This window comes from Sylvia atricapilla, chromosome 16 (assembly GCF_009819655.1).
Source record: "Sylvia atricapilla isolate bSylAtr1 chromosome 16, bSylAtr1.pri, whole genome shotgun sequence".
Classification (NCBI taxonomy): Eukaryota; Metazoa; Chordata; class Aves; order Passeriformes; family Sylviidae; genus Sylvia; species Sylvia atricapilla.
In genome coordinates this window covers 14309886-14336885 of record NC_089155.1, presented here as the reverse complement: position 1 = coordinate 14336885, position 27000 = coordinate 14309886, and the positions used below count along the sequence as shown (strand labels likewise).

General features: G+C 47.3%; 1 protein-coding gene across 2 annotated transcripts in view; it reads left to right on the top strand.

Annotated features, from left to right (window-relative positions):
- Nucleotides 1–26514, top strand: part of PTPN1 (protein tyrosine phosphatase non-receptor type 1) — a 33479-nt gene extending 6965 nt beyond the window's left edge. Inside the window, exons 2-9 of one of the 2 annotated variants that reach the window (XM_066331000.1) lie at nt 13824–13914; nt 15674–15774; nt 16969–17067; nt 18504–18641; nt 19078–19287; nt 20166–20327; nt 20929–21158; nt 23420–26514. In XM_066331000.1, coding sequence (XP_066187097.1) covers nt 13824–13914; nt 15674–15774; nt 16969–17067; nt 18504–18641; nt 19078–19287; nt 20166–20327; nt 20929–21158; nt 23420–23621 — 1233 coding nt within the window. In that variant the 3' untranslated portion in view covers nt 23622–26514. Of the gene's footprint in view, nt 1–13823; nt 13915–15673; nt 15775–16968; nt 17068–18503; nt 18642–19077; nt 19288–20165; nt 20328–20928; nt 21159–23416 lie in introns of both variants that reach the window. The other variant, XM_066330999.1, reaches the window with a different exon arrangement.
- Nucleotides 26515–27000: the final 486 nt, after the last annotated feature.

Below are 27000 nucleotides of genomic sequence, written 5' to 3'. Positions count from 1 at the left end.
ATGCCATGAGCAGGAGTTGTGTTTCCTTCCCACTATTGAAACCTTCTCAGAAGTGGCCCCGAGCATTTCAGGAGCAGAGATCTGCCCTGGTGCTGTTTCAGAGCTGCCTTAGGGGATGTGTGTGGGACAGCGTGTGTTGGGAGCCAGCAAAGCCCCTGCTCTGCTCCCTGCCCCTTCCCCCGGGCACTGGGGCAGGGCTGCTGGGCATTACCTGCCCGGCTGGTTAATGATTGCCCCTGGGGAGCAGCTGCCTCCTGTTCGCAGCCATCCCCGATAAGTGGCACACTTCCTGGGAGATAAGGCAGCCTGGCCCGTGGTGGGAGCAGCAGGGCACACAGCTGCTGCCTTGGGCACTGCTGGCCCGGGGACAGGGAAGGTGTGATCAGCTGCAGGCACAAACCCCGCAGTGCTCAGCCCTTCCCTTCCAGGAGCTGTTTCCAGGGGTCCCCGACTCTTCTGGAGCTCCTGTGTCCATCAGGCTGCTGCTCAGCAGAGGTGAAAGGTTGGAACGGGAGGTTGAAAATCTGTGAGATCTTTAGAGCTGCGAAGTTGCTGGATTTATTAACCCACAGGAGAGCGTTAGTGGAGAGGTCTGATTTTTGTGTCTGTTTAGAGCCCGTCAGGAAGCAGACAGAGCATCGTGGAAACTACTGACTTATGTCTTATTTGTCATTGATTTGGTGTTTCTAATCTGTGTAAAGCTGACCATCAGGAGCCTCCGCTGGAGCCCAGCCCGGGCTTTGCTTGGTCGCCCACACAATCCAGGCACAGGATGCTGCTCTGTGACTGCCTGGCTGACAGCAGGAAATTCCTTGTGTGCTGCTCTGCCTGCTGCCTTCTCAGCCACATGAAATTTGGGCTGGTAAAACTGTTATGTGCCTATTATCTTCTGAGAGTAGCTAAATGAGTTAATATTGGAACCCAGTTAGGAGCAGGCACTCAAACATTTATTGCTTTCGTGTAATAACATCCACATCTTTTGGGTTTTCTTGTACCAAAGTCTTTGCTAACAATGTGTTCTGCATATTAAACTCTCTCTCTCTCTCTACAGGCAAAACTGTGTCTTGAAATACTTACAGAAGAATAATACAATCCAAAAATGCTTTGCCCTCAGCAGCGTCGGTCTGAAAGGAGGCATTTTTTTGTGATTTTGATAGTTGATAACCTTTATTTGTGGCTCAGTGCTCAGAAGCCTTTGGTGTAGCTGTCTTTTGGGGGGATGGGGAATGGAAAAGGATGTGATAGGTGTGAAGGGTTTATTTAAAGATATTTACTGCATTTTTTAGTATTCTTTTTTTTTTTTCTGTAAGTGTTCCAGATCTGTTCTGCAGCTGCAAATGAGGATTTGAGGTAGACATCAAGTGATAAAGCACGTTCAGTCAGTCACAGCTGATAGCTGGCTTTGGCTGGCAGGAAATGGAACACGATGAGCAAGAGTCTGGTGGAGCCTGGGGTGTGGTGGGTTCAGGGCAGCCCTGTCTGGGCTGGCAGGGAGTGCTGGAAGCAATGGGAGTCATGTGTTTCCAGAGAGGATGCTGCCACTACCAGGGGTGGGAGTTGTGAGGGCTGCTTGGCTTGCCTAAATCAGCTGGTTTAGTTCTCAGAATTAATTATTGTAAAGCAGCAGGATGAGTAGATGTCTGAAGTGGCAGAAGCGTTTATCTCATCTGATGCGCACAACTGGCTCTCTCTGCAGTCTGCTCCATTAGCATGGGGAGCACTGAGCAGCCCTTTGAAGGCCTGGCTTGTCAAGTTTTGCAGTCTTTTTCATGTGCTGGAGTGCAGAGTGCTAATCTGGCCTGCATTAGGCTGTCTGTGAGCACTTACCTTGATGATGTGATGTCCCTGTTTAACACTGACATTTGTTTTTATAAACTCTCAGTTGCTTTCAGATGGGAAGATGCCGTGTGCAGCTGGGCATGAAAACTCTCTGTCCCTGTAGTGACAGTTAAACACCCTCTCAGAACACAGGATTGGTTCTGGCAGTGTCCTGAAGCATTGCTTTGCAGCTTGGAGAACCAAAAATACTGAATACATTTTCACTTGTAAGGTCTGGCTGGTTTGGGGTTATGGGAGGGGTTGTCTCTATGCCAGTTCCCAGGCTTGTTGGCCCTAGGAGGATTTTCTTACACATCTACATCTCTGCTGTATTTAAGGGTTAAATCTCCCTTTCCAAAAAGCACATTGGCTTTTTCTCCCTGACCCTTAGAGCAGTTTACTGCTCTGGAAGTAGTGGCATAAACATTGTGCTTTGATGTGCAGCTCGTGTTAGACCTTGGTACAGACCAGAGGTGTCCAGCATCCTGCCCCAGAGGCAGGGGTCTGCACAGTCCCTGCTGTGCCCATCACCCTGCCCCTGCAGGATACACCAAAACTGACCCAAAACTTCCCAAAACTGTGTTTGGGCCGTGGACTGGGAGCTGAGCAGCTCAGGTTCAGAGTGCTGCAAGGTTTAATATTAACCTAGCTCAGTTGGATTGCTTTCCTAAACACAAATTAGACAGTCATGTGGAAAACCAGGAGTATCCTAATTCTGCTTTATCTAACATCTGTTTTCAGCAGGACTGTTTGTTCTCAGCAGGTTTTTGTGTGCATTGCAGTAGCTTGGCAACCTGTAGGTTGCACCATTCAGTGAATTCAGTGTGCTTTTAATCATCACTACGATTTTCCTTTCCAAATTTGAATATTCTAAGTACAGTGAAGTGGGCATCTGTGATTATAACTGCAACCTCCACGTTAACCAGATCCCAACTGAAACAAGCTGTTCATGCAAATCTGTAATCCAGCAAGTTCCTTCAGTTGCTGTCCGAAAGTCTTTTTTAAGAAAAGATACTCAAAACTTCTTTCTGGAGATGGTAGTGAAGCAGTTAGAGCTATTTCAAGTTCCCAGAGAGGGGTTTGGGCAGTGCTGAGAACCAGAGGTACTGAAGGCAGGGCTGGTTGCTGGTTCTGCTGCAGGAGCCAAGCTCCAGTTTGACCTTTCCCTGCGTGCAGAGGCATGAACCTGCATTGTGCAATCCTGGTAATTGTGCATTCTCTTTAAACTCTTGGAATCTTGTTAGGTTAGGAATGATAAAAAGCTTTTCGTAGCAGTGTAATGAGCACGCTTTGGCAGAATGAATCTGTCGTTCCATTGCCTGTCTGCTTTCTAATGGCCAACGTGGTGAGACATTCTTTTGGCCCAGATGAGAACTTGCTGGATTTGGTCTTGTACCCTTCATTGCAGGGAACAAACAGAATGCAGAGGGGAGACCCACTTACCTTATGGAGCTGGTACCTGTGTAACAGATGCTTCATGATTTTGAATGGATGGGGTTCCTTGATACCAAATAAATTCAGTTTTCCCCCTCATACATCTGACTTAAAGCCTGCATCTCAAGAAAGCCAGTAAAGCTGCACACAGTACAAACATCCTCAAGGAAATGAAGTTTGCCACTGAATAAGATGACGGTATTTTTTTAATAGGTAAAGCAGAGTTCACGGTTTCCTATATAACAATTCCTCCACTCCCTTCCTCTACACACAACCTTATGACTTGGAGAATCTTGGTGGAATTAGTAAGAAGTTGGAAATATGGCTGTTGCTTTTCCCGTAGTGTTCTAAATAGAAAAATAACACTGTCGTGGTCTGTAGTCATGGTGTGACTGTTTCATTAACATGTGCAGAGACATTGGAAAGTTCAGTTTAGCTCTTAGATTCACTCTGGAGTACCCAGTGTGAATGAAATTATTTATGCAGAAGGACAGCACTTAGCCATGAGAGAAATTTGCTTTAAATTCTGACTTTGCTTGCTCAGTGTTTTGAGGTAATGAACAGTTGTGTTAGAACCAAAGCCTTTCTTTCTCATCTGAAGCAGCTGAGAACTGGACCTTGTCTTTACCTTTCCAGGCTCCTCTGAATGCTCCAGGTAGAGGGGAGATGGCCTTTACCTTATCAAATGGGAATGTTTGCCTTTATAAATGAAACATTTCAGAAAGAGCAGTGGGAAGTCTCCAAAGTCTGAATATTCTGTTGCATCTGGTGCGGTAACAGCATTGTGCTGTGATGGCTAATTTAGTAGGTTTTGGAGAGGGAAAAAATCTTTGGGGCTCTTATAATAGGCAAACTAATTGGAGGTTCCAGTGAACACAGCTGTTTCTGGCCAAGCTGACTAAGCTAGGAATTCAAATTGCTATTTTTAGCCGTCTTACAAGGTCTCTAGTTTTCAATGGTACCCATGTTATTATTTCTAAAAATTATATTGTTGTGTATTTCTCACCCTGATGATAAGCATTTTTAGTGCAACCAGGCCATTACTTTTTAAATCAAACAAGGTGTTAGCAGTTCAGTGAGATATTGTGAAGATACCTTCAAAATCACATTCTGAACTAGTTTCTTTTTTTCTGCTAAGCTTTGTTTGGAACTTTCTGCAAAGATTACTGGATGAGAAAAAGCATTCCTCAAAATCTGCGTGTACTGAATAGACCTACTTCATGCATAAATTTGTTTAAAAAAAAAAAATCAGTCTAATTTTAACATAGCATATGGCAAGCCTGGTATCTAAAACTGCTTTAACTGGCTGTACTTTCTCAATGCATATATAACTCGTTTAACTGCAGATAAGTATTGAAGAAAAACCATTGTCATCTGTATTTTCTTCTGTGAACACCAATAGCTTGTTTGCTCTCTCCTATAAATTATAAGAGATAAGATCTGAGTTTAGTTTTAGTCGGTGCTGCGGGTAGAAAATGAGCCTTGCAAATTTATTCTGTTTTCACAAAATCCTGTTTCCATGATGGTAAGAGACTTTCAAACCGACTCAAACCAAGAAAATAAAAATGAGGCAGACTCCAGAAGTCCTGATTCCTAGGTGAGAATCCTTCGTGTCATCACGGAAAATCCACCACTGAGAGTTCATCTGGGAGTGCTTTTGTATTTCTTTGGGAGTTTCTCAGCAGAGATGCAGGAGGAATGCAGGATCCCCAGCCCTGCCAGGGCCAGTTCTTTTTTCCACAGTGCTCGTGGTGGGGTAGGGGAGCTCATCCAAAGCTTCCTGCCCTTGCTCCAGGAGCCAGGGAAGAGAAAGCATTCCTACAAGAGCCTAAAAAACCTGCCCATAGGAATGGCCTCACTCCCGAGAGCAGAATCCAGAGATGTCCCAGCACATCTGTGTGTTCCAGCAGAGGGCTGGGTTCCTGAGATGGCAGTGAGGAACACTGCCTGCTGAGTTAGAAACTGAGGAGTTGGAGTGTCCCAGCTGAGAGCTGATCCCCTTGGAGAGCCCCAGGAGCATCCTTCCACAGCCGAGAGGTGTTTGCCCGTCCTTGGAGGGGCTTCTCAGGGCTCTGCTCCTCGGGGAGGGCACCAGGGGACAGTGCAGGTGAAAACCCCTGCTCCAGCATGAGCTCTCCTCCTCACTGAAAACCTTCAGCCTTTCTGCACTGAAGGCAGAGGTGATGTTTATTTTGAAATGGAACGACAACAACAAACTTGACATTAGGGTATTCAAAGGACAGTGGCAGTGATGTGAAAATATGTGTGGTATTTTGCTTTGTAAAGCCTAGCAGTGTATTTTTGTGAGCAGAGGAGTGTGTGTGTGCACGTTCTCACAACCAGCCTGTTCTCCCCTTGCAGCAGATGCTGCTGCTGTGTTAACGGCGTAACAAAAAGGAGCTGATGGTAAGTCTTGGAGTGTACAAAGTCTCCTGCTTCCCCTGTTACTCACTGTGGTTTTGGGAGGTGGTGCAAGGTGCCAAGTCAAGTCGTTGTGTTTGTAAAGAGCTTGATCAGTAAATATGGGAAGTGTGGAGCTCTTTGGCAGCTCAGATTTTCTGTTCTCAGGGATGTGTGGTTGTGTAAAGCCTCTCTGACATCAGAGAAGGGTTTTGCTCTCATTGCCTCTGTGTAGACATCTCTGATTCCACCGAGTTTGTAATGCTTATTTTGAGCACCCATCAGAATTTCTGAGGTCAGATTATTTCCTGTTTTCAAGCGGTAATGTAAACTTCTTTGGTGTTCATTACTGGTAACCCCTTTAATGTAGTCAGTGGCACCTTTCAGGAGAGGTGTCTGTTTTCTCCTCTTGGAACCTTCTCATGTCTCTGACAGAAGCAGTGCTGCAGAACGGGCTGAGACGTGTCACAAGCACTGTCCTGTTTGCTAAATCCAGGGTTTCAGATCCTGCTGATCTCATTCAGGGAATCCTGTGCCTTTCAGGCAATTGTCCCGGTGCTAAAATATGTGGGTATAAAATCAAACTGAAAAAGCCCCAACATCACCACTAGGAGACCATTTAAAAAAAATCTTCACTTTTTCTGACTTGTTAGGATTGCCACAGAATGTCCCAAAGCCTAACAAACAATTTATCTCTGCTGGATGAGCAAAAATGATGGATTTAGGAGAGCTGATGAGTTTGTGGTAGCTGGAAGGTTTAGCCACACCACAGGTGCTGCTCAGGTCTTGTGTATTTTAGGTCCTGTCCCTGTCCCCGAGGAGCCACAGCCTTTCTCCTGACTCAACTCCCTGGTGCTTCCAGGTTCAATTAGGGCTGAAAGGGAAAGCTCATGGCGTGGTGAGGTGGTGTTCCCAGGGAGGTGTGGGTGGTGTTTGGGGAGTGTTTTGGGAACACTTGTCCTTTCCCTTCAGCTCCTTTCCCAGAAGCAGCCTGGGGAGGGACGGTGATGGTGTTGGGTGGCAGCTGCAGGCTCTGGGAGTCACCTTGGCTGCACAGCTCTGGGTTGGGCTTCTCTCTTTTATCCCTTCATGGCTCATGTCATACCCCAGCAGGAGAGAGGCTGGGCTCCTTGGCCCTGCTGTGGGAATGCGCCTCGTGGTGGAGCGTTTGGGTTTCTCTGGACCTTCTGGTCGTGGTGTGTGCTGGGCAGGCAGCTCTCTCACGTCTGGTGCCTTGTGTTGAAAATGATCTCAGCAAGGTTTAGGTCACTTGGGGATTGCAAACTGCCCTTTTTTCAGTGACAGGTCTGGTTTTTCAGTGAGCTCTGCGTGTCACAGATGAGCAGATGTGACTGTAGATGGGGAATACTGGGCTTGGCCAGTTACCTGTTATTGTCACCAGTGTTTTTAAGATACCACTTGGTAACCTAGATGTGTTCAACTCCTGTAATCTCCAAAAGGATTAAAAATAATGCTGTGGTAGGTCTGCAACTGTGTGAGTTTAAACTCCTGATGAGGCAACTACACGAATGTTGGCATTTCTTTTTCAAAAAATAAATTGAACATTTGCAGTCTTATTTTGCTTCTTTAAAATATTTGCCCTGAGTGAAATGACTGCGGTGTTTGTGTGTTAGGCAGCTAAAGTGCTGTGCTGTTTGTTTGGCTTTTAGTCAACACACTTTCCAGGAAAAGGTGAAAGGACACCAACACCACAGACAGGTTTCGGTTGTAGCTCAGTGCATGTGAAGTGCACGTCTTAACCCAAAGTGAAGGCTCTTTTTAAAGATCTTCATTGAGGCTTAGCAGGAGGAGTGGAGCTCAGACACTTTGGGCTGGTTGCTCTCAAACCCACTTGTGATATTACTCATGGAGCCCACAGAGCCTGTTGTGTGTGTGTGTGCTCCTGCTCAGTGCAGTGTGCTGGCACAGCTCATTAGGTGAGTGTGTTAATGATGTCCCCAGCTGGTCCAGGGGCCCTTCGGCTGGGACACTGGATCCAGTACTAAACTATGGCCTGGATTCTCTTCAGGCAGAAGGTGATAATGTCCTTCTCTGCTGGGTCCAGACCTCCTTCTGCAGTGCCTTTCAGACTGCTGCTCAGCTGTAGGCAAGGGCAGATACTCTGCAGATTTGTGTCCTTGCAGTGGGCAGTGTGCCAGCATGCCCAGCTGCACAGAGGAGCAGGATGTGTTCAGAGACAAGAGTCCTGCAGCAGATGCACACACTGGGGTCAGAAATGGGAGAAAAGGAAATGCTTTACCTGGTGAGGAAGCAAGATTTATATTTGATTATCTTAATCGAATTAGTTCATTTGTCTTAAGAGTGTGTGGTGGTAATGGACTGCACAAGATTTGGGGGAATGGTGATAATGGATTAGGCGAGGTTTGGGGGAGATAGTACAGTCTTGCTTTCTTCACCTTGACTGAGGTTTTCAGAACAGTGTCTCTAAAGAGAGTCCAGGACCCTGAGCGAGTGCAGGTAAAAATCCCATGGTAAATGATTCCATGAAGTCAGAGATCCCCTTGGGAAACTGCAAACTGTCTGCAGTGGGGGGCATTTCTTGTCCTTTTGTTTCCAATTTGAAACATACTGTTTGTAGCTTGTCTAAATTCTACAAAATACCTTGGTTATGCAGCACATGGAAAGGTGTGGGAAGTGTTTTTGTAATTGCTTTACATTCTAGCATTTGCAGGGTTCATGTCTTTTTCTCTCCTCTGAAGCCTCTAAATCTTTGGGGTTTGTTCATGGGTTTTTGGTGGTGGTAGCTCTGTAAAAGCTATAATGCTCTTAGACAGCTTGTGAGATGTCAGATTGAAAATATGAGGTAACTAGGAAAGCAGGACTGTTTATAACCACAGTTGTCAGTGTGTGAAGCCTGGAATACCCTCCAGGCCAGCAATGATACGTTTTTAAACTCACACAAAACCCATACTGCAAACAAATTAAGGTCTGGATTTGCTCTGCAGCCTAAATTCCTTTAGGAGTTCTGTGGATATCTGGTCTGTGGGATACACCAGTCGATGGGAGATGAGGTTAAACCAAAACTCTTCATGGAGAGACCCCTAATGTTTGGGCAAATTAAGATCTGGATCTCATCTTGGTGGTTATTTTTCTTTCAGAAGAAGAGCAACTGAGTTAGAACCTCTTGACACTTTAATGAGAGTGTGGTTTATTTCCTGGCACTGGCTTTGTTTGATGATACAGATAGCAAAGCTTTGCTTTTGCACAGCAGCTGTCAAGAAAAAGCCATTTCACATTCTCAAATGTCTCTATCCTTCCAATAATGTCCAAGATGCGCTTCTGGGGCAGATTGAGTATCTGGGAGGAGAAACAGAGATGGATGTGAAGAAGAAGAAGAAGGGAACTTGAGTTGTTTTCTTACGCCGACGCTCCATTCAGTTGTTTCCTGTTTTGGCAGTGAGTACATGGCTACAAAACAGCAGAAGTGGAGTGTTCCTGCCAGCAGCTCTGAACTTCTTCTGTTATGGGTCATAAATTTCAAGGACAAACTATATTTTGAACTTACTGAAATTTGAGAAGTCGCATGTAATTCTTTAACCTGATACTGAAGTTTAGCTCTTTGATTCCCTGTCTCTGCTGCAACATTGAAAAGAACCAGAAGTGAGAAATCAGTTTTTCCCCATTGCAGATGGCACTGAAGCAATGTGAGAATCTGAGCAGTTGAATTGTGCAGTATTGCTGTTTATTGAGAGCAGTGCCTTCCTTCTGGGAACATGCCAAATGACTGCACTGGTGAGGTGTGGAAGTGACACCAGTCTGAGGTTTTCTCCCTTCTGGAGGCAGAGCCAAGGGCTGACAGCCATTCATTCAGGTGCAGGTGCTAAACTGAGCATTCACAGTGTGCGCTTACCTCGCTGATAAAGTGGCTGCAGTAAAGGATTTGCTGTCAGGAGCCTCTCCAGTGAGGCGTGTTGGAGCTGGTCCGTGGTGAGAGACAATCTATAATACCTGCTAGCCGTGATAAATATGGGCTTGGGAAAGATGAGCCCGCTTTGCCACGTGTTGATATGATTTAATAGGGCAGTCATGCCCAGTTTACATTCTCCTGGGGGTTATTTCCGTGCTCCCGGCAGCTGACTGGTGTCACAAACCCCACAGCCTGCTCCCAGTGCCCGGGCACTGCTGAATTAGCAGGGGGCTTTCTAGGAAACTGTGTCGCAAGTGTGTGATTTCTTATTTATTTATTTGGTTTAACCTGGTGTCACAGCGGTGTTGAACTTTAAACAAACCTGTCCTTTCCTCTCGGTGCTGCTGGACCTCAGGAAGAAGCCTGACGTAGCAGGCAACTGGGATCTTTTTTTTTTTTTTTTCAGAGAGATTAGTAAGCAAATCAATACCACCATATCTTAGTTGAAAGCAAAACTAGGGGACCAGATGAAACGTTTTTAAAGGGTATTAAAACCCACATTTATTTCACTTAGCTGGCTAAAATTCTGCAGCTGCTTGTTAAGATTTACGTTGTGTGATGCAACTGCCTGCTCATTTATCTGATCTTTAGATGACCTTCCTCTTACCTACGAGTTACATCCTCATTTCTTGTTCTTGCCCAAAGATCCTGATGTAAAGCTCAGTGTAGGAGAAGAAATCAAATCTTCCTTGTCAAAGTGGGTTACGTGAGCAGTGGTGTGATTTATATCTTTGTGAGGTTCTTTTGCTGGGGAGCGAGTTCAGGGCCTCGGGTTGATCTCTCCCATGCTGAATGTGAAGATTTTCCCATTTGTGTAAAGCAGGGGTTTCTTGTGGATCTCTTGGCACTTGCTGGGTTTTTTCTGCTCTTCTCTGCTGGTCTTTGCAACCTCATTGGATTGGATTTCCTTCTGAAGCCAGCCCGGAGTGATATCTTGGGAAAAGAGCACCTTCCACTTGACTTCGTTGTAACTTTTTACTCTTCCACCTTTTCCAGCAGTATCATGTGTCGTCATTTTTTCCAGTGGCAGCTTTTAGAGGAAACCTGGTTTTTAAGCTAAGATTACTCTTTTATATAAGTCTGTATATAATTTATTGTGAATTGCTCTCCTTAGTGTGAGTGCCTCACTAGATGGATTAGGAGCAATTCTGTAGCCCCTGATAAGATCTTGGCATTTGCTGCTTCCCGTAGGAGCAGAACTGCTAAAATGACAGTAAATGGTTATCTCTGAGCCTGAGCTGCTCCAGGGTTTATGGTGCAATTAAACAGTGTGATCAAATTGAGCCCTGCTCCAAGGCTTCCTGGGCGTGTGTCTGCTGGAGCTGAAGACACCAAGACTGAACCTTCAGTTTCTCTTCTAAATACTGATACACAGATCTACACAGTGTGCTTGAATGGCTGATGGCACGGCCACCTCTCCCTGTGCTCTTACAGGATATTTCCTTGGAGATTTTGAGGTGCATCTTCTGTTTCTGAGTCTCCTGCAGTGCTGGAGCAGGATGGGGAGAGAGGAGCCCAGTGTGCTCAGAGCTACAGGAACTTCCCCTTTGAAGAGCAGGGCTTCAGCAGACTTCCTCTTTCCAGCCCTGCAGCGTTTGGGGCTCAGGGCTCAAAACCAGGAGACCAGTGGCATGAAGTGACTCATGCTCCAAACCCAAAGCACTTGACTTTGGAAAACTGACTGCAGTTCTGGCCCTTCCTCTTTGGAGTTTTATACCGCGCGACCTTTCAGATGAAATGTCGAGCTTCCTTTCTGACGGGCAGGATCTCTGCAGTGTGACTGGGTGTGATTCAAGGAGGTGTTTTGTAACTTCATAAATCCCTGCCTTCCTCCCCTACCTTCAGTTCTCGTGACATCCCTGGCTTCAGGTTCCTCAGAGCACAATAATTCCGTGCTGTGAGTGAGTCAGGTTTCTCCAGACCTGGTGGTGCTGTTGTGGACGTGTTCTGAGCCTACCCAAACTGCAGCTGAGTGGTGTCAGTAGTTCCTGGGTTGTTCCTCTCCAGACATTTTCTCTGTTGAAGGCGATTGCATTTCCACTGAAGTCAGCTTCATATCCTGGAAGTGACCTTGGATGATAAACTTCCTCTGGTCACTTCAGATCTTCTAGCAACTTCTGTATCCAAAAAAACCCAACCCCAACCAAAACTCCAAGCCACTTTTCCCCCAACCAGAACTCCAAACCACTTTTCCCCCAGCCAAAACTCCAAACCACTTTTCCCCCAGCCAAAACTCCAAACCACTTTTCCCCCAGCCAAAACTCCAAACCACTTTCCTGCCCCAGTGCTGAGGAGAGATGCCCTGTCTGATGCCCAGGCATTCCTGCTCTCCAGGATTTTTTGTTTCACCCTGTTCTCCACGCTCAGCAGTGAGGTGCTGGGTGCTGGCTGGGTTTGCACATGAAGCAGCAGCTTGCCTGTTGCCATATCTCCATCCCTCTTTTGTTACCATCCCACCCCCACCCTGTGGTTTTTCCTGTTTCTTGAAACATGCTCCAGAAATACACTGCTGTTTTTAAATAGTCTGCTGAAGGCACACGAGTGACTTCTTTCTTTCCATTTTCTCTGTGCCTGTGGGAGTTCAGCATCTCCTGGAACTCCATTATTCTCCAGGTGCCTTTAGGCACTGTGGGATCTTGAGAAAGATCTGATATTTGCTGCTGAGGTAATAGCCAGCTCTCTATTCCCAGCACAATAAATTGCCACTTTCAGTTCCTGAAATACTTGCTGTTGGTATTTGAGTCTGTGGAGCTCCTGGGGCCTGGCAGTAATTTGTGTGTGCACATACGTGTGGATGCTCCAGTGTAATATTTTTGTATTAGAGTTCCTTTGTTTAATTCCATTTCGGTAAAGAAGCACTTGATCCCTTTCGTTTTAAAAGAGGGGACAGTTTTTTTCGAGTCTGTTAATGCTGTGACATGAAACTGTGTATTAGTGCTGCTGCTAACACAGCCCAGTATTTACAGAAAGATCCCTCAGTGATCTTGGTTTGGTTGGCATTTTGATGCTTTTATAACATGAATCCTGAGTGGGGGGAGTTGTGGTGGTTTTGGGTGTTAGGGATTTTCAACATACGTTAGGGAAATGTGGTTACTGATCTAGAAAACCATTTTTCCCTGGGTTTTTTTTTTTCTCTTGTTAATCCCATACAATTGGTACAGAAGAATAAATCTCTGTAAAGTACAAAGTCACCAACCTAGTGTCAGAGACAAATCTCTGAAAAGTCCCATTTTAGCTGCCTCATGTTTGAGATATTAGACTGTGGCAGTCCAGATCATATTCTCCAGACTGCATTCTTCATAAGCAGAAATACTGGCAGCCATGTGTTCAGTTATAAAAAGCTGGCAGCTGATGTCAGCCCTTATTTCAGTTTCAGAATACTGTGCTAATTTTGGGCAGGTTTATGTAAATCAGAGCTCCTCTCCTGACATGTAGCATTCAGGGTAAATTGGTACATAGCTGAATAATGCAGCAGAAGAGATAAACAGGTAATGTGCTGCAGTGGATGGCCCACTTGAAAAAATCTTGAGCATTGTACATAATTGTTTATATGCAGAGCTGTGCTTGCACAGTATTTATTTACAACAGGAAATTCTGTTTCGGCAAATTGGGACTAATGTCCAAGGGCAGCAGAATTCTTTATATTTTGACTTCTGAAATTGTCTCAGATATCTGAGCTGTTACATACATCTGAAAGGACCTGGCTGAGAGAACCCTGGTGATCTGTTGGAGATGCTCCACCTGAATTGGGTACAGCGGATTTCTGCCATTGCAGCTCTGTGCTGATAACTCAGGACAATGCTGGGAGTGGTCTGAGATCACCTCTGTGTGTGTGTGTGATGCCAGGAGGGGTTAGACAAGTTCCTTTATCACAGTGAATGTTCTCACTGCTGCTCAGCCAGGGGCAGGGTTGATATTTCCACTGATGCTGCGAACAAGGGTTTAAAGCAGTTTATGTGGAAGTGCTTTGGGGCAGAGACCTTGCTCCTTCAGGAGCTGAAAGGAATAATGTCTGGTGAATGTTGTGCTGCTTTATTATGCAAACTAATAGTATTTTAATAAATAATGTTGGTGTTGTACTCTGAGAAATTTAAACTCCATTCTTAATTTGAGGCCCAAAGTGCTTTCTGTCCAGAATTCCCTCACATGAAGATGGGAAGTCAAATGGCTATTTGTCTTAAAATAGCTAATGGTTTGAAATTAGATGGATTCATACCTAACGGGGTTTTTTCTTTTGTTTCAGGACATCAGGCATGAAGCCAGTGATTTTCCATGCAAAGTGGCCAAACATCCCAGAAACAAAAATAGAAATAGGTACAGAGATGTCAGCCCCTGTAAGTACACTTTCTTTGCCATTGTTTGTAAGACTGTTGACCTCTAATGACTTCTCACTGCTCAAAGTTCTTTGTAAGGGCAGGATTCTGTTAGGTGGACAAGCGTCCAAGACAACTCTCTTCATTGTTGTATTTATTTATTTGTGAGATTGTGTCACAGGGTGCTTTTATATCCATAGGGCTACACGAGAGCAGCACACAGACTGACTCTGTATTTCTGGGCAGGAATCTGTGGAAAGAAACTTGCTTTACCTTTGAGTTCTTCTGCTAGAAAAGCATTTCTACAGTCACAGGGGTGGTTTCTGTGCAATTCTCACCTAGAAGAGGCTCCTGCCAGGCAACACAAAGGATCTGGTCAGAAATAATATTTAATGGATTTGGTTAGATAAAATATCTGATGGATCTGGTCAGATACAACATTTAAAGGATCTGGTCAGATAAAACATTTAAAGGATCTGGTCAGATACAACATTTAAAGGATCTGGTCAGATACAACATTTAAAGGATCTGGTCAGATATAACATTTAATGGATCTGGTCAGATATAACATTTAATGGATCTGGTCAGATACAATATTTAATGGATCTGGTCAGATATAATATTTGATGGATCTGGTCATATATAACATTTAAAGGATCTGGTCAGATACAACATTTGATGGATCTGGTCAGATACAACATTTAAAGGATCTGGTCAGATACAACATTTAATGGATCTGGTCAGATAAAACATTTAAAGGATCTGGTCAGATAAAACATTTAAAGGATCTGGTCAGATACAACATTTAAAGGATCTGGTCAGATATAACATTTAAAGGATCTGGTCAGATAAACATTTAATGGATCTGGTCAGATACAACATTCAGTGGCTCTGGCACTGCAGGGAGGTGCCAGGAGGTCTCTGAGCAGCTTTCCCTGCCCAGGGCAGTGCCAGTCCTGTGTCCCCTCAGGGACACTCAGCAGTGCCAGGGCACGTGTCCAGCTGCTGTCCCAGCCCAGGGTGCTGCTCTGTGGGACAGAACTCTGCCTTGGTGCTTAAAAGCTGCTGAAGCCTTTGGGGCAGTCATCTGGAACAGAAATACTGCACGTGGTTTGCTTTACTAAGCATTTCTAATATTTGAGGTTGTGAGGAACAAATTCCTCCTTACCTTTAGATAATCCTGTTCCCAGTCTGTTTGCTTTCTTGCAGATGAGGGTACCCTTGTGTGTATTGAGGTTTTTTGGTTGGTGGTTTGGTATCTTTAGTCCCAAGTCAAGCAAGTGACTAACAAAAGAGCAAATAATTTCCTTTTGCTGTATCTCTTGAATTTTGGTAATTTTTTCTGTACATGAAAGGTTGTTTGGTCGGGTACAGCAGCTAAACGTCAGTAAGAATAAAAGGTCTCTGTCCTGTTTGCCCAACATATGCTTAGACAAACCTTTACCAACCTTGAACAAGCTCTATTTGAATGTTGAAGCTGAAAAGATAAGGAGTTGTGTAATTAGATTTATTTAAAACCAGCACCTTGATAAGTGTATAAATAGGTCGGTGTGATCTGGTTTGCAGATTGCAGTGGGGATTATTTCAGGGGCAAAGCCTTCCCCTTTGCAGCCCTGGGGAGGTGAAGTGTGAGCTGTGGCCAGCTCTGCTGCTCCTGCAGCCCCTGTCCTGGGCTGTCCCTGTCCTGGGCTGTCCCTTCCCAGCTGCTTGTCCCCACCATCTGATGAGGCTTGTGCTGTGTTCTGTGTTCATTAACCAGTCTTTTCTAATTGTGCTGCAGTTGATCACAGTCGAATTAAGCTAAACCAAGGTGACAACGACTATATCAATGCTAGTTTGATAAAAATGGAAGAGGCCCAAAGGAGCTACATCCTTACCCAGGTAATTGCTGGCAGTGGATAATAAAACTCTTATGGTGGCTGGAGTTGTTTCTCGTGGGTTTTCTGTTTGTTTTCTTTGTTATAAAGCTGCTTAAAAGCACAGGAACATCTGTGTGTGTGTAAAAGTCACTGCTTTTCCCTGACTCTGCCAATTCCACACCTATCTGTGTAACAAATTTAAAATACCCACGTACCCTGTTGTCTTATTCTGAGAGCCAGCAACTGTGCCAGGCCTCTTGTTTGTCCTAAATGTTCCCTTCCCTGGAGACTGTCCTCATCTCTAATCTTGGCTGGTTTTTTTTTTTTACCCCTTCCTGCCACACTTTAGATAAAGGTAGACTGGGATTAATATTTTCAAGTGACAGCTCTTCCTTCCTGTTTCTAAAGAATAAAGATAAATCTTCTCAGGAAGAAATGGGCAGAGCAGTGTGCATTTACCCTTCTCAGGCTGGGGGGTTGATCACAGGGGTGAACTCTGTGTGGGATAGTCAAATGTGCCACATTTCATGGCTTTGAGTGGCTTCAGTTAAATCCAGTCATTTTTGTCTGAGGACCTGCTGTTCTCTTTGAGCACAGGAGTGGATCAACCCCAAACTTCAGAGTAGAAAATAGCAAAGGAACATAGGAAATTATAAGGAAATAGGAAGTTATAAGGAAATCTACTTTGGGAGTAGATTGTCTTTAAAAGGAGTCATCGTTTGTTCAGTCCCAGAGTAAATCTGTGAACATTCTGGAAAGCCATATAGTGTGTTACTGGTTTTGCATCCTTTCAGTCTTTTGGATGTTTATCATTTAGTCAAGTAATTTTCAAGCAGCATGAGTAAGGATGAGGGGCTGCAGGGTGGTTTGGCACAGATGTTATTTTTGCTTTTAGTCAGTGGGGTTTATTTCCCCATGACCTTTGTATACCTTTCCTAAGAAAATGCAGCATTTTTACTCCCAGTTCTGCTCTCACAAATGAAGGCTGTGTCTCTCTTCCTCTAATGCATGGGGGGAAAAGGTTAACCATGCTTTCATGGCTAAATACATAACATGGAACTACAAGCTGTCTCCCTGCATTTTTTTGACAGTTTTAAATGAGAAGTTGCTTGTTACTCATTTGAATCTATTGCTTTGTGCAGGGACTGTTACTGGGGAAGAATGCACTGACATTTACAGAAAATAATGCTTATTTCTGGGGATTCTGTCTCTGCAGGGACCTTTGCCAAATACTTGTGGTCACTTTTGGGAGATGGTTTGGGAACAGAAAAGCCGCGGTGTTGTCATGTTGAACAGAGTGATGGAAAAGGGATCTGTAAGTACTCACCCAGTTCTAGCTATGTGTTCATCACATTTATGGCTTCCTGTAATAAAAAACCCGAGTAAAACCAACCCAAAGAATGGCATGGGATGACTGTAAGTAGTTTTCTCTATGACATTGTGCCTGGAATTGAATACCTGGTGATCTGATCTTGCTGCAGTCAGAGAATCACTCGGTTTGTAATTGCAGGTCCTAATTTCTCATTAATTTGGCTGAAATCAAACACAAACACGAGTCCACAGAGATGGAAGTGTCTGCTGCTGACCAGGGGTCTGGAGCTGGCAGTGTGCACAGACTGCAGCTCCCAGGGCTCTGCAGGGGAGAGGAGCTCTGGGCTCCAGGTTTCCAGCACACCCTGAGCTCTGATCATGCAGTGGACCCCAAGGCACACTCCTGTCCCCTCCAGGGTCACTGCTGCCCAGAATAAAGTGTCATCATGTATAAGGACATTCTGGAGGAGAGCACTGAGTGTATTTGGTACCCACCAGTGATAACTGGGTGGTACATGCCTTTGCATCATCAGGAAAACATTCCCAATAATCTGGAAAATTCTTGGGCAATGAGCTGTGTTTTAATAAACTGCAGTCTGGGTTTTTCTCTGTTTTGCTGGGTTTTGTACTACAAGTGAAATTTAATCTTCAAAAGAGATGCAGTAACCATGTTTTTCAATAGTTTCTTCCTTTCCAGCCCTCTCTGCACTGCTGTAGTTTTGAGCAAAACAAATTACAGTGATCCCTTAGGGCAGTGCTTACACTCCTCAGCAAACAGCAGTGGGAGACTCAGAGTGGAGCACAACAAAATATTGTTTGCAGACACATTGATGGGGAAATTAGACACAAAGGCAATTGCTATAACTTTAACATTAATACAAATCCAAAAAAAAAAAAAAGCAGAGAATTCTAACTGCATTCTACATCCTGATAAACAAGAGGATGTATTTCCAAAATAAACCAGAATTAGTTGGAGCAAAACCACTGTTAGTCTACCTACGAAGAAAATGCTGAAGGGGTTTTCTATTTATTAAAATGCTGTCAGAAATCATCTTAGTCTTGGGCCTGCCCTTGCTTTAGTATCAATGTTCCACTCTTGGTTTGGCCACACGGTTTACCCTTACCAAAAGAGGTCTGAGCCATGTGCAGAGCCCCAGAGAGGGAGGGGTGAGGTGCTGATCCCAATCCCAGGGCAGAGGGAGGAGGAGCCAGTTCTCCCAGGCACAGCATCCCCACATTGCATCATCAGAGGTCTGGGTGCAGACTTTCCTTTTTGTGCTGCTTGTGAGTATTTTAGTTCCTTCAAAAAGTGCTGCCCTCCTGTTTGATTGGCTCGGTAAAGTCCCTGGCATGCAGCAGTCCCTGGGAAACCTTAATAAAAAAATTGCAATTCAGTCAGAAGTGGGGAATGACATTTAGGTGTCTGCTGCTTGGTTTTAGATAAAATGTGCACAGTACTGGCCACGGAAGGAGGAGAAGGAAATGTTTTTTGAAGACACAAACTTGAAGCTAACACTGATATCTGAAGATATAAAATCCTACTACACAGTACGACAGCTGGAATTGGAAAACCTGACCGTGAGTACCGGCTCTCAGCCAGTCCCTGTTCTCCTTGGGGTGAAATTCATCTCCTCACCAGCAAGGGCTTGAAATTGGTGGTTGTGAATTGTCCTGGATTTGATGATTCTGCATGGGATGTCATGGACATTAAACTCTTGGATATTTATGTGATGTACCTGGGGACCCTCCAGGCAGTTTTATGTCCGGAGTGACACAACCTTTTGAACTGTACTGAAATAACTAAACTCTAAATAAGTAAATTTACTTACCCAATTCCTTTGGCTCCCAGAGGACACTTTGACAAGAAAAGCCCACTCCTTGTGATTAGTTTCTTGGCTGTGCAGCTATAAACGCTCCCTCAGCCTGGTGACACTCTGTCCTCGGAATTCCAGTCAGCGGTGTCCCCAAGCTGAAAGAATTCCCAAACCCCTGTTTTTTTGGGTTTTTTTTGCAGAGCCAGGAAACTCGAGAGATCCTGCACTTTCACTACACCACGTGGCCGGACTTTGGCGTGCCGGAGTCGCCGGCATCGTTCCTGAATTTCCTGTTCAAGGTGCGGGAGTCGGGCTCGCTGAGCCCCGCGCACGGCCCCGTCGTGGTGCACTGCAGCGCCGGCATCGGCAGGTCGGGCACCTTCTGCCTGGTGGACACCTGTCTGCTGCTGGTAAGGGCCCTGCTGCGGCCACACCACACACCCAGCCCGGTTTGTCACCGAGGGGAGAGGCTAGGACTCGCTCCTTGAGGGAAAGAACGCAGAGGCTGGGATAGCTCCTGACAGGGGTTGGCTCAGTGGCCAGAAATAAGGGTCAATTAGACCTTGTCACCCTTCTTCCATCTCTCTCTCTTTTGGCTGCAAGACAGATTGTGCCTCCTAGAACATTCAGTGTTTAGGAAGGCACACAAAAGGAGGTGAAGGGTTTCTGGAGGGTTTTAGCGAGGTTTCAGAGGTTTTCTCGGACACCTGTGCCAGGCTCATCATTTGTTTTCTGTTACGTTCGTTATTTTGTTATTTTTCCCTATTAAACCTTTTGCTTTACAAAAACCTCTGAAGAGCAGCCGTGCTAATTAATTTTAGCCACTCCTCCACAAAGGCTGGACCCTCAGAGGATGATGCATTGGCACACTCTGGCCAGGGGCTGGCCTGTGTCACCCCTGCTCTGCAGCCCTGGGGAGCTCTGGTGGGGCCGGAAAGGAGCTGGGCAGGGTTCCCTGGGGGTTCCCACTGTTGTACTCGGCTCTTGGGGAGTGTATCCCAGAGCAGGGCTCCTTCCTCAGAGGCCATTCTGAGTCTGGGGAAGAGAAGTCTCCGGTTTTCAGTGATTCACTAAGACAGGCTTTGCCTTCAGGGAAGGCAGCGTTTTTGAGGCGCAGCGTTTTTCCCCTCTGTGTTTTTGGAGACCCAGTAATGAGCCGCTGATACCAATTGTGTGTGAGCTCGTTCCCTCTGTGATGTGGAGGGTGGTACGAAGGCTCTGCCACAGGATGAGTCACTGCAGCGAACCTCAGCAGAGCAGAAAACGTGTTTCACATTTCCATCTGCAGATGGACAAACGGAAAGATCCTTCCTCCGTGGACGTCAAGCAGGTTCTGCTGGAGATGAGGAAGTACAGGATGGGGCTCATCCAGACTGCAGACCAGCTCCGCTTCTCCTACTTGGCTGTCATTGAAGGGGCAAAATTCATCATGGGAGATGCTTCAGTGCAAGTGAGTGCTCCTGGCAGCTCCAGCAAGTGGGTGGGAGGAACGGGATGGAAAGGAGCCTCAAATTTAGTGCTTGCTTCAGCTTCAGTACGTGTTTATATTACGGGGGTTTTAGGTACAGTGCTTTACAGTCCGTCACAACCTAAAGTGCTGTATTTTATTTATTTCCAAAAGGCCCTGCTCTGGAGCAGGTGCCTGCTGTGCTTTGCTGCACAGTGACTGGGGTGGAGCTGCTGCATCAGCCTCCCCTGGCATTTCAGACAGTGCAAGTTTTCTAATATGCCTCAAGATTAAGTGTCATGATTAAATTCATCAGGGTTTTTTATGGTAAGCAGAACTCCAGCAAAATAGATTTTATTTCGTGCTGCTTAAATTTTTTAGAAGCAGATTGGAGTTTCTTGCTTTTATGGCAAATATATTTTTCGTGTAGTGGATATAGCTTGGGCTTGGAGTTCTTGTGTCTGTTTTTCCTTTCTTTCTTTTCAATGCAAACGAAGAGCCACTTTAAGAGTTAATTAAAAGATAGAGTATAAAGATTCTGCCGTGGTAAAGTTTAAAATTACATAAAAGAGAAAAGCTTTACAGAGCTTGTCCTTCCCCTTAGGAGCAGTGGAAAGAGCTCTCCAACGAGGACCTGGAGCCTCCCCCTGAGCACACGCCGCCACCTCCCCGGCCCCCGAAGAGAACCTCGGAGCTGCACAACGGGAGGATGCACGAGCACCCCGAGTTCTCCCCCAGGCACCAGGAGGAGGAGGGCAGGGCCTCGCTCAGCCCCGGGGAGGAGACAGCTCCTGACAGCAGGGCACGGCCAGCTCCACCCCTGAGCACGGACAGGTAAAGATCCAGCTGCCCTGGGACAGACAGGTACAGCTCTGAGTGCCCCTGGGGACAGACAGGTACAGCTCTGACTGCCCCTGAGCCCTGGGGACAGACAGGTACAGCTCTGACTGCCCCTGAACCCTGGGCACAGACAGGTACAGCTCTGACTGCCCTGGGCACAGACAGGTACAGCTCTGACTGCCCCTGGGCACAGACAGGTACAGTTCTGACTGCCCTGGGACAGACAGGTACAGCTCTGACTGCCCTGGGCACAGACAGGTACAGCTCTGAGTGCCCCTGAGCCCTGGGGACAGACAGGTACAGCTCTGACTGCCCTGGGGACAGACAGGTACAGCTCTGACTGCCCCTGAGCCCTGGGCACAGACAGGTACAGCTCTGAGTGCCCTGGGGACAGACAGGTACAGCTCTGACTGCCCTGGGGACGGACAGGTACAGCTCTGACTGCCCTGGGGACAGACAGGTACAGCTCTGACTGCCCTGGGGACGGACAGGTACAGCTCTGACTGCCCCTGGGCACAGACAGGTACAGCTCTGACTGCCCCTGGGCACAGACAGGTACAGCTCTGACTGCCCTGGGGACGGACAGGTACAGCTCTGAGTGCCCCTGAGCCCTGGGGACAGACAGGTACAGCTCTGACTGCCCCTGGGGACAGACAGGTACAGCTCTGAGTGCCCCTGGGGACAGACAGGTACAGCTCTGACTGCCCCTGGGCACAGACAGGTACAGTTCTGACTGCCCTGGGACAGACAGGTACAGCTCTGACTGCCCTGGGCACAGACAGGTACAGCTCTGAGTGCCCCTGAGCCCTGGGGACAGACAGGTACAGCTCTGACTGCCCTGGGGACAGACAGGTACAGCTCTGACTGCCCCTGAGCCCTGGGCACAGACAGGTACAGCTCTGAGTGCCCTGGGGACAGACAGGTACAGCTCTGAGTGCCCCTGGGGACAGACAGGTACAGCTCTGACTGCCCCTGAGCCCTGGGGACAGACAGGTACAGCTCTGACTGCCCTGGGGACGGACAGGTACAGCTCTGACTGCCCTGGGGACAGACAGGTACAGCTCTGACTGCCCTGGGGACGGACAGGTACAGCTCTGACTGCCCCTGGGCACAGACAGGTACAGCTCTGACTGCCCCTGGGCACAGACAGGTACAGCTCTGACTGCCCTGGGGACGGACAGGTACAGCTCTGAGTGCCCCTGAGCCCTGGGGACAGACAGGTACAGCTCTGACTGCCCCTGGGGACAGACAGGTACAGCTCTGACTGCCCCTGAGCACAGACAGGTACAGCTCTGACTGCCCTGGGCACAGACAGGTACAGCTCTGACTGCCCCTGAGCACAGACAGGTACAGCTCTGACTGCCCTGGGCACAGACAGGTACAGCTCTGAGTGCCCTGGGCACAGACAGGTACAGCTCTGACTGCCCTGGGCACAGACAGGTACAGCTCTGACTGCCCCTGAGCCCTGGGGACAGACAGGTACAGCTCTGACTGCCCCTGGGACAGACAGGTACAGCTCTGACTGCCCTGGGGACAGACAGGTACAGCTCTGACTGCCCCTGGGCACAGACAGGTACAGCTCTGACTGCCCTGGGCACAGACAGGTACAGCTCTGACTGCCCTGGGCACAGACAGGTACAGCTCTGACTGCCCCTGAGCCCTGGGGACAGACAGGTACAGCTCTGACTGCCCCTGGGCACAGACAGGTACAGCTCTGACTGCCCCTGAGCCCTGGGCACAGACAGGTACAGCTCTGACTGCCCTGGGGACAGACAGGTACAGCTCTGACTGCCCCTGGGCTCTGGGGGTGACCAAAGGGAGGAGATACTCAGTTCCACCCTGAGGTGCTCTTTGGGGATGAGGGCTGAAGGAGCAGCCACATCCCGTCCCTGTCTGGTTTCTGGGCAGGTTGGAGTTTAGAACTCTGGTGTTCCCCTGACCCGGCTGTGGGTGTGAGTGGGGTTTGTTCACTGCCTGTCCTGGTGCAGATTTGTCATGAGCAGTGAAAGCAGTGGTGGTTAAAGCCTGTTCTTTAAAGAGCACAGAATCCTCCCAGGCTTTTCCTAAACCTCTGCTGAACAGCCAGATGTGTCCTGGCTGGAGACAGGCTGTGCCTCGGCGGCTGCTGCAGCTCCGAGAGATTCCCAGCTCTGTGGTCTCTTGGAGCAGCTGTGTGGCCTCTGTCCTCCGTGGCCAATCCAGCATGGCATGTCCATCCCTGGCCAGCCCTGACTGTCCCCCTCTGTCCCCAGCAGCAGCCAGGACACTGCAGCCCGCAGGAGAACTGTTGGGGACAGCGCGCGGCTCTCGGCCCGCAAGGACGAGCCCCCGAAGGACAGCCCCGAGGAGGAGGATGAGAACGTGGTGGCCACCTGGAAACCCTTCCTGGTGAACATCTGCATGTTCACTTTCCTCACGGCAGGAGCTTACCTGTGCTACAGGGTGTGTTTCCACTGACCCGGGGCAGGTGCCGCTCCGGCCCACGCCCAGCCCTCGGCCCCTCCAGGGGCAGCCTTGGCTCAGAGAGGGACATCTCGGGGGAAAGGCCAGAGCTGGGCTAGGGCTCCATCACAGAATCGATGCACTAGGCTTTGATCCAGCCCTGTGGTCCCAAGAACATAGTATTTGTAATCTCAGGGCCTTGAAATATTCAGGAGTAAGCAGAGAAAATGCCAAATAGTCTGTTTTCCTTTTTTTTTTTTTTTTTTTATTTGTTTCCTTTTTTTTTTTAACTGAATAATAGAATTACAACACATTGTTGTTTTTAGCCTTTTTTAAAAAAAAAAGCCAGTTCGTTTTCTTTTGTTTCAGAAAAACTAGACACAAGTGAAACTTGCTTGTACTCTCCAAGTGTTGTAACCAAATACATGACTTACATTGACAAGTTCCCAAAAAAAAAGAAAAAGAAACCCACATACCTGAAGAATGTAAACTTTTGGAAGGGGAGGTGTGTTTGTGGTTGGTTTTTTGGTTTGTTTTTTGTCTTTTTTTTTTAAACTTGCTTCATCTTTAAAGACTGAGTTGTGGGCAGTGCCTGTGGTATTGATATATTTAATCTTGGCATAACTGTTCTTAAAGAGCTGATTGTTTTACTTGTGTTGATAGAACCAGGCTTCTGCATTTGCTCAGGGTATCCCAACATGTCCAGCTCTTGGATTTTTTTTCCTTTTTTTTTTTTTTTTTTTTTTTTTCTTTACTAAGTGTATCTCCTCATTGACTTTTGTTGCACTCTACTTGCACATACGCCTCTTTACATTGCACCATCCTTTCTAAAGCTGTTTTTACTTTTATATTCTGGGTTGGGAGAGGTCGAGGGGAGGGGGAGAAACAGGAAGGGAAAGTCAACCAAACCATGTCCACCAGCAGTGGGCCCGCGCCCGTGGAAGGACCAGTCCTTAAACCTCAGCATTTGGAATGTAAAAGGCAGTTTCACTCTGCAGCTGCTCCCTCAGGCTCTGAGCAGGGAAGTGTGGGGAGATCCAGAGCAGTCCCTGCTGGGGCAGCAGGAGCCTGGGCTCTGGACAAACCCCTGGGGATGTTTGTCCCAGCCCCGGTGATGGCAGCACACGGCTGGTGTGTCCTGCTGTGTTCACAGCAGAGAGCCCAGTCCTGGCTCAGCCCCTGGCCCCCACAGCCCCAGGGCTCAGGGGAAAGTGCTGCTGAGGGAGTTTGGGCTGCGTGGGGAGGACTGGCACCGGCAGGCAGCATTGCACCAGTGCTGGTCCTCGGGGGAATACCGAATTATTAATGGTTAAACAATAACGGCGAAGGTGGCTTTGCTGGTGTCGTGGTGCAGGAGCAGGAGCCAACTCGCTCCTGGGAGCTGTGGTGACTGAACCTGCCCCACGACAGCTGATCTGCAGCAGTGTCACTGATTTGTTTGGTTTCTAAAGTCTTTCTGGATTTATAGCACTTACCCACCCTGAGTGCAGCCCTGGCTGGGGAGGAGCCCAGCGGAGCCCCTCCACTCCCTATTTATTTTTGCCAACTGGCTGTAGGTGTAGCTCTTCCCTCCGTGGGTGAGTAGGTGAAGGGGTGGGCGGGGGTGGGAGTTACTTCTGTTCTGTGTTTTGTTAAGCTTGCATCAAGGGCTGTTCAAGAGTACAATAATAAATCCTCAGGTAGTACTGGGACTCAATCCTTTACCTGTGAGACTGTTGGTCAGACCAGTACTTGAAAGGAGGAATGTTGTAATCAGTCAATATTTAGTTATATTATTGGAAACAGGAAAAAAAAATGAGTATAGAAAAATGGTAATATATAATGGCTCATCTGTGTATTTAAGATCCATTCTGTGATTGCTTTGTCCCCACCGTTCTCTGCAGCGTGGGCAGGACCCTGCCCTGAGGCGCCGTTTGTACCCCTTTGTATTAAAGTGCATGTGAAGTCTGAACCACCACGTGCTTGAAAGGTGACAGAACTTATATTCCTGCTTCCTGATGTGCCCAAATGATATTTGCATGACCTGATCCTTAGTGGCTGTGGTTCAGAGGGGGGTTGCTGAGTCTCTGTGTTCAGCACTGGACTGAGTGGTGTTTTTCAGAGCCCATGTACTCGCCTGAGCCTTGGCATGACGTCCCGTGGGATCCCGTGTGCTCCGTGTGCCCGGTGGCAGCATGTTCCTTTCAGCTGAGTGAGTGTAGTACAGACATTCCAGAGAGCTCAGGCAGCCCTGCCACCCCTCCCCTGGCCCGGACACCTTCCCCAGAGGGGCTGGTTCAGAGCCCGGGTCTGGCAGGCAAACAAAGCATCCCTCCTTTGAATACAGGTATTCACCTGCAGCTGACTGGACCCAAAGGTCCTGCAGGTGACAGAAGAGCTCTGAGCATCCTCTTGGAGCCTGTTTCTGCGTGTCCCAGGCGTGGCTCTGAGCCTGTGGGGCGCGGGGAGTGTGCCCAGAGCCCGGGGAGGCGTGGGCAGGGCTGGAGCCCTGAGCTGTGCCCATTTTGTTTGCTGTCCTGTACTGTCTGTGGTAGTTGGGGGGTGTAAATACCGTAGCACAGGGGGGTGTTGGGTAACCTGTTCTTGGAAATGGACAAACATCCATGTTAGACTCGTTAGAAAGTTAGTGAGCTGCTCTGCTATCTGCCTTAAGCAAATATTTACTCATCAGGTCTTTCTTTTTTACAGATTGCCATAGAATAAACTTTTATAAAAAAGAAAAAAGTTTAAAAAAAACTCAACAAAAAAGCTGAATGTTTTGGTATAATACAGTTTCAGGTATCTTGTCTTTTGTGTAAGCCGCTGCTGGGCCTCCCAGGTTAGAGTACAACTGTACAGTTTTTCAATCTCCCATACAAGTTTTCAGTTCTCATTTTAGTTGTAACAATAAAACTCTTTTTTTAAAGAACTCACTTGAACATGTTATTGCTTCTGGGCTTGATCCGTGGGCTCCTGCCTGACCCCTGTGCCTGTGAGGGCTGGGGAGGGTGGGTTTGTAGAGTAAAGGGGTTTAAATGTTCCTGTAAGAACTTCTGGAGGAGAGCTCCAGTAAAAGAGCAGAGGATCCCCATCTCTCCCTGCCACCTCCCTTCCCCTGCTCTGGTTTGTCACGTTGAACAGTTGAATTTTTGGTAAGAAGTGCAGGAAAACTCAGGCACCCTGGTTGGTTTCTGCAGGAGCTGCTGCTGCCCCTGTTTGCAGCTGCAGCCTGCGCATCCTGGTGTTTGAATTCCAGTACTTACCTTTGCTTTATCTTTTTGAGGAAACCTACAACTGAAGAGAGATCAGTGAAGTGGAACAGACAGGGCAGAGCAGGGCCCTCTCCTGCAGGGCTTTAGTGCCTTTTACCTGCCCCAGGGCTGGCAGCACAGCAGCAGGAAACACTCCCAGGAAC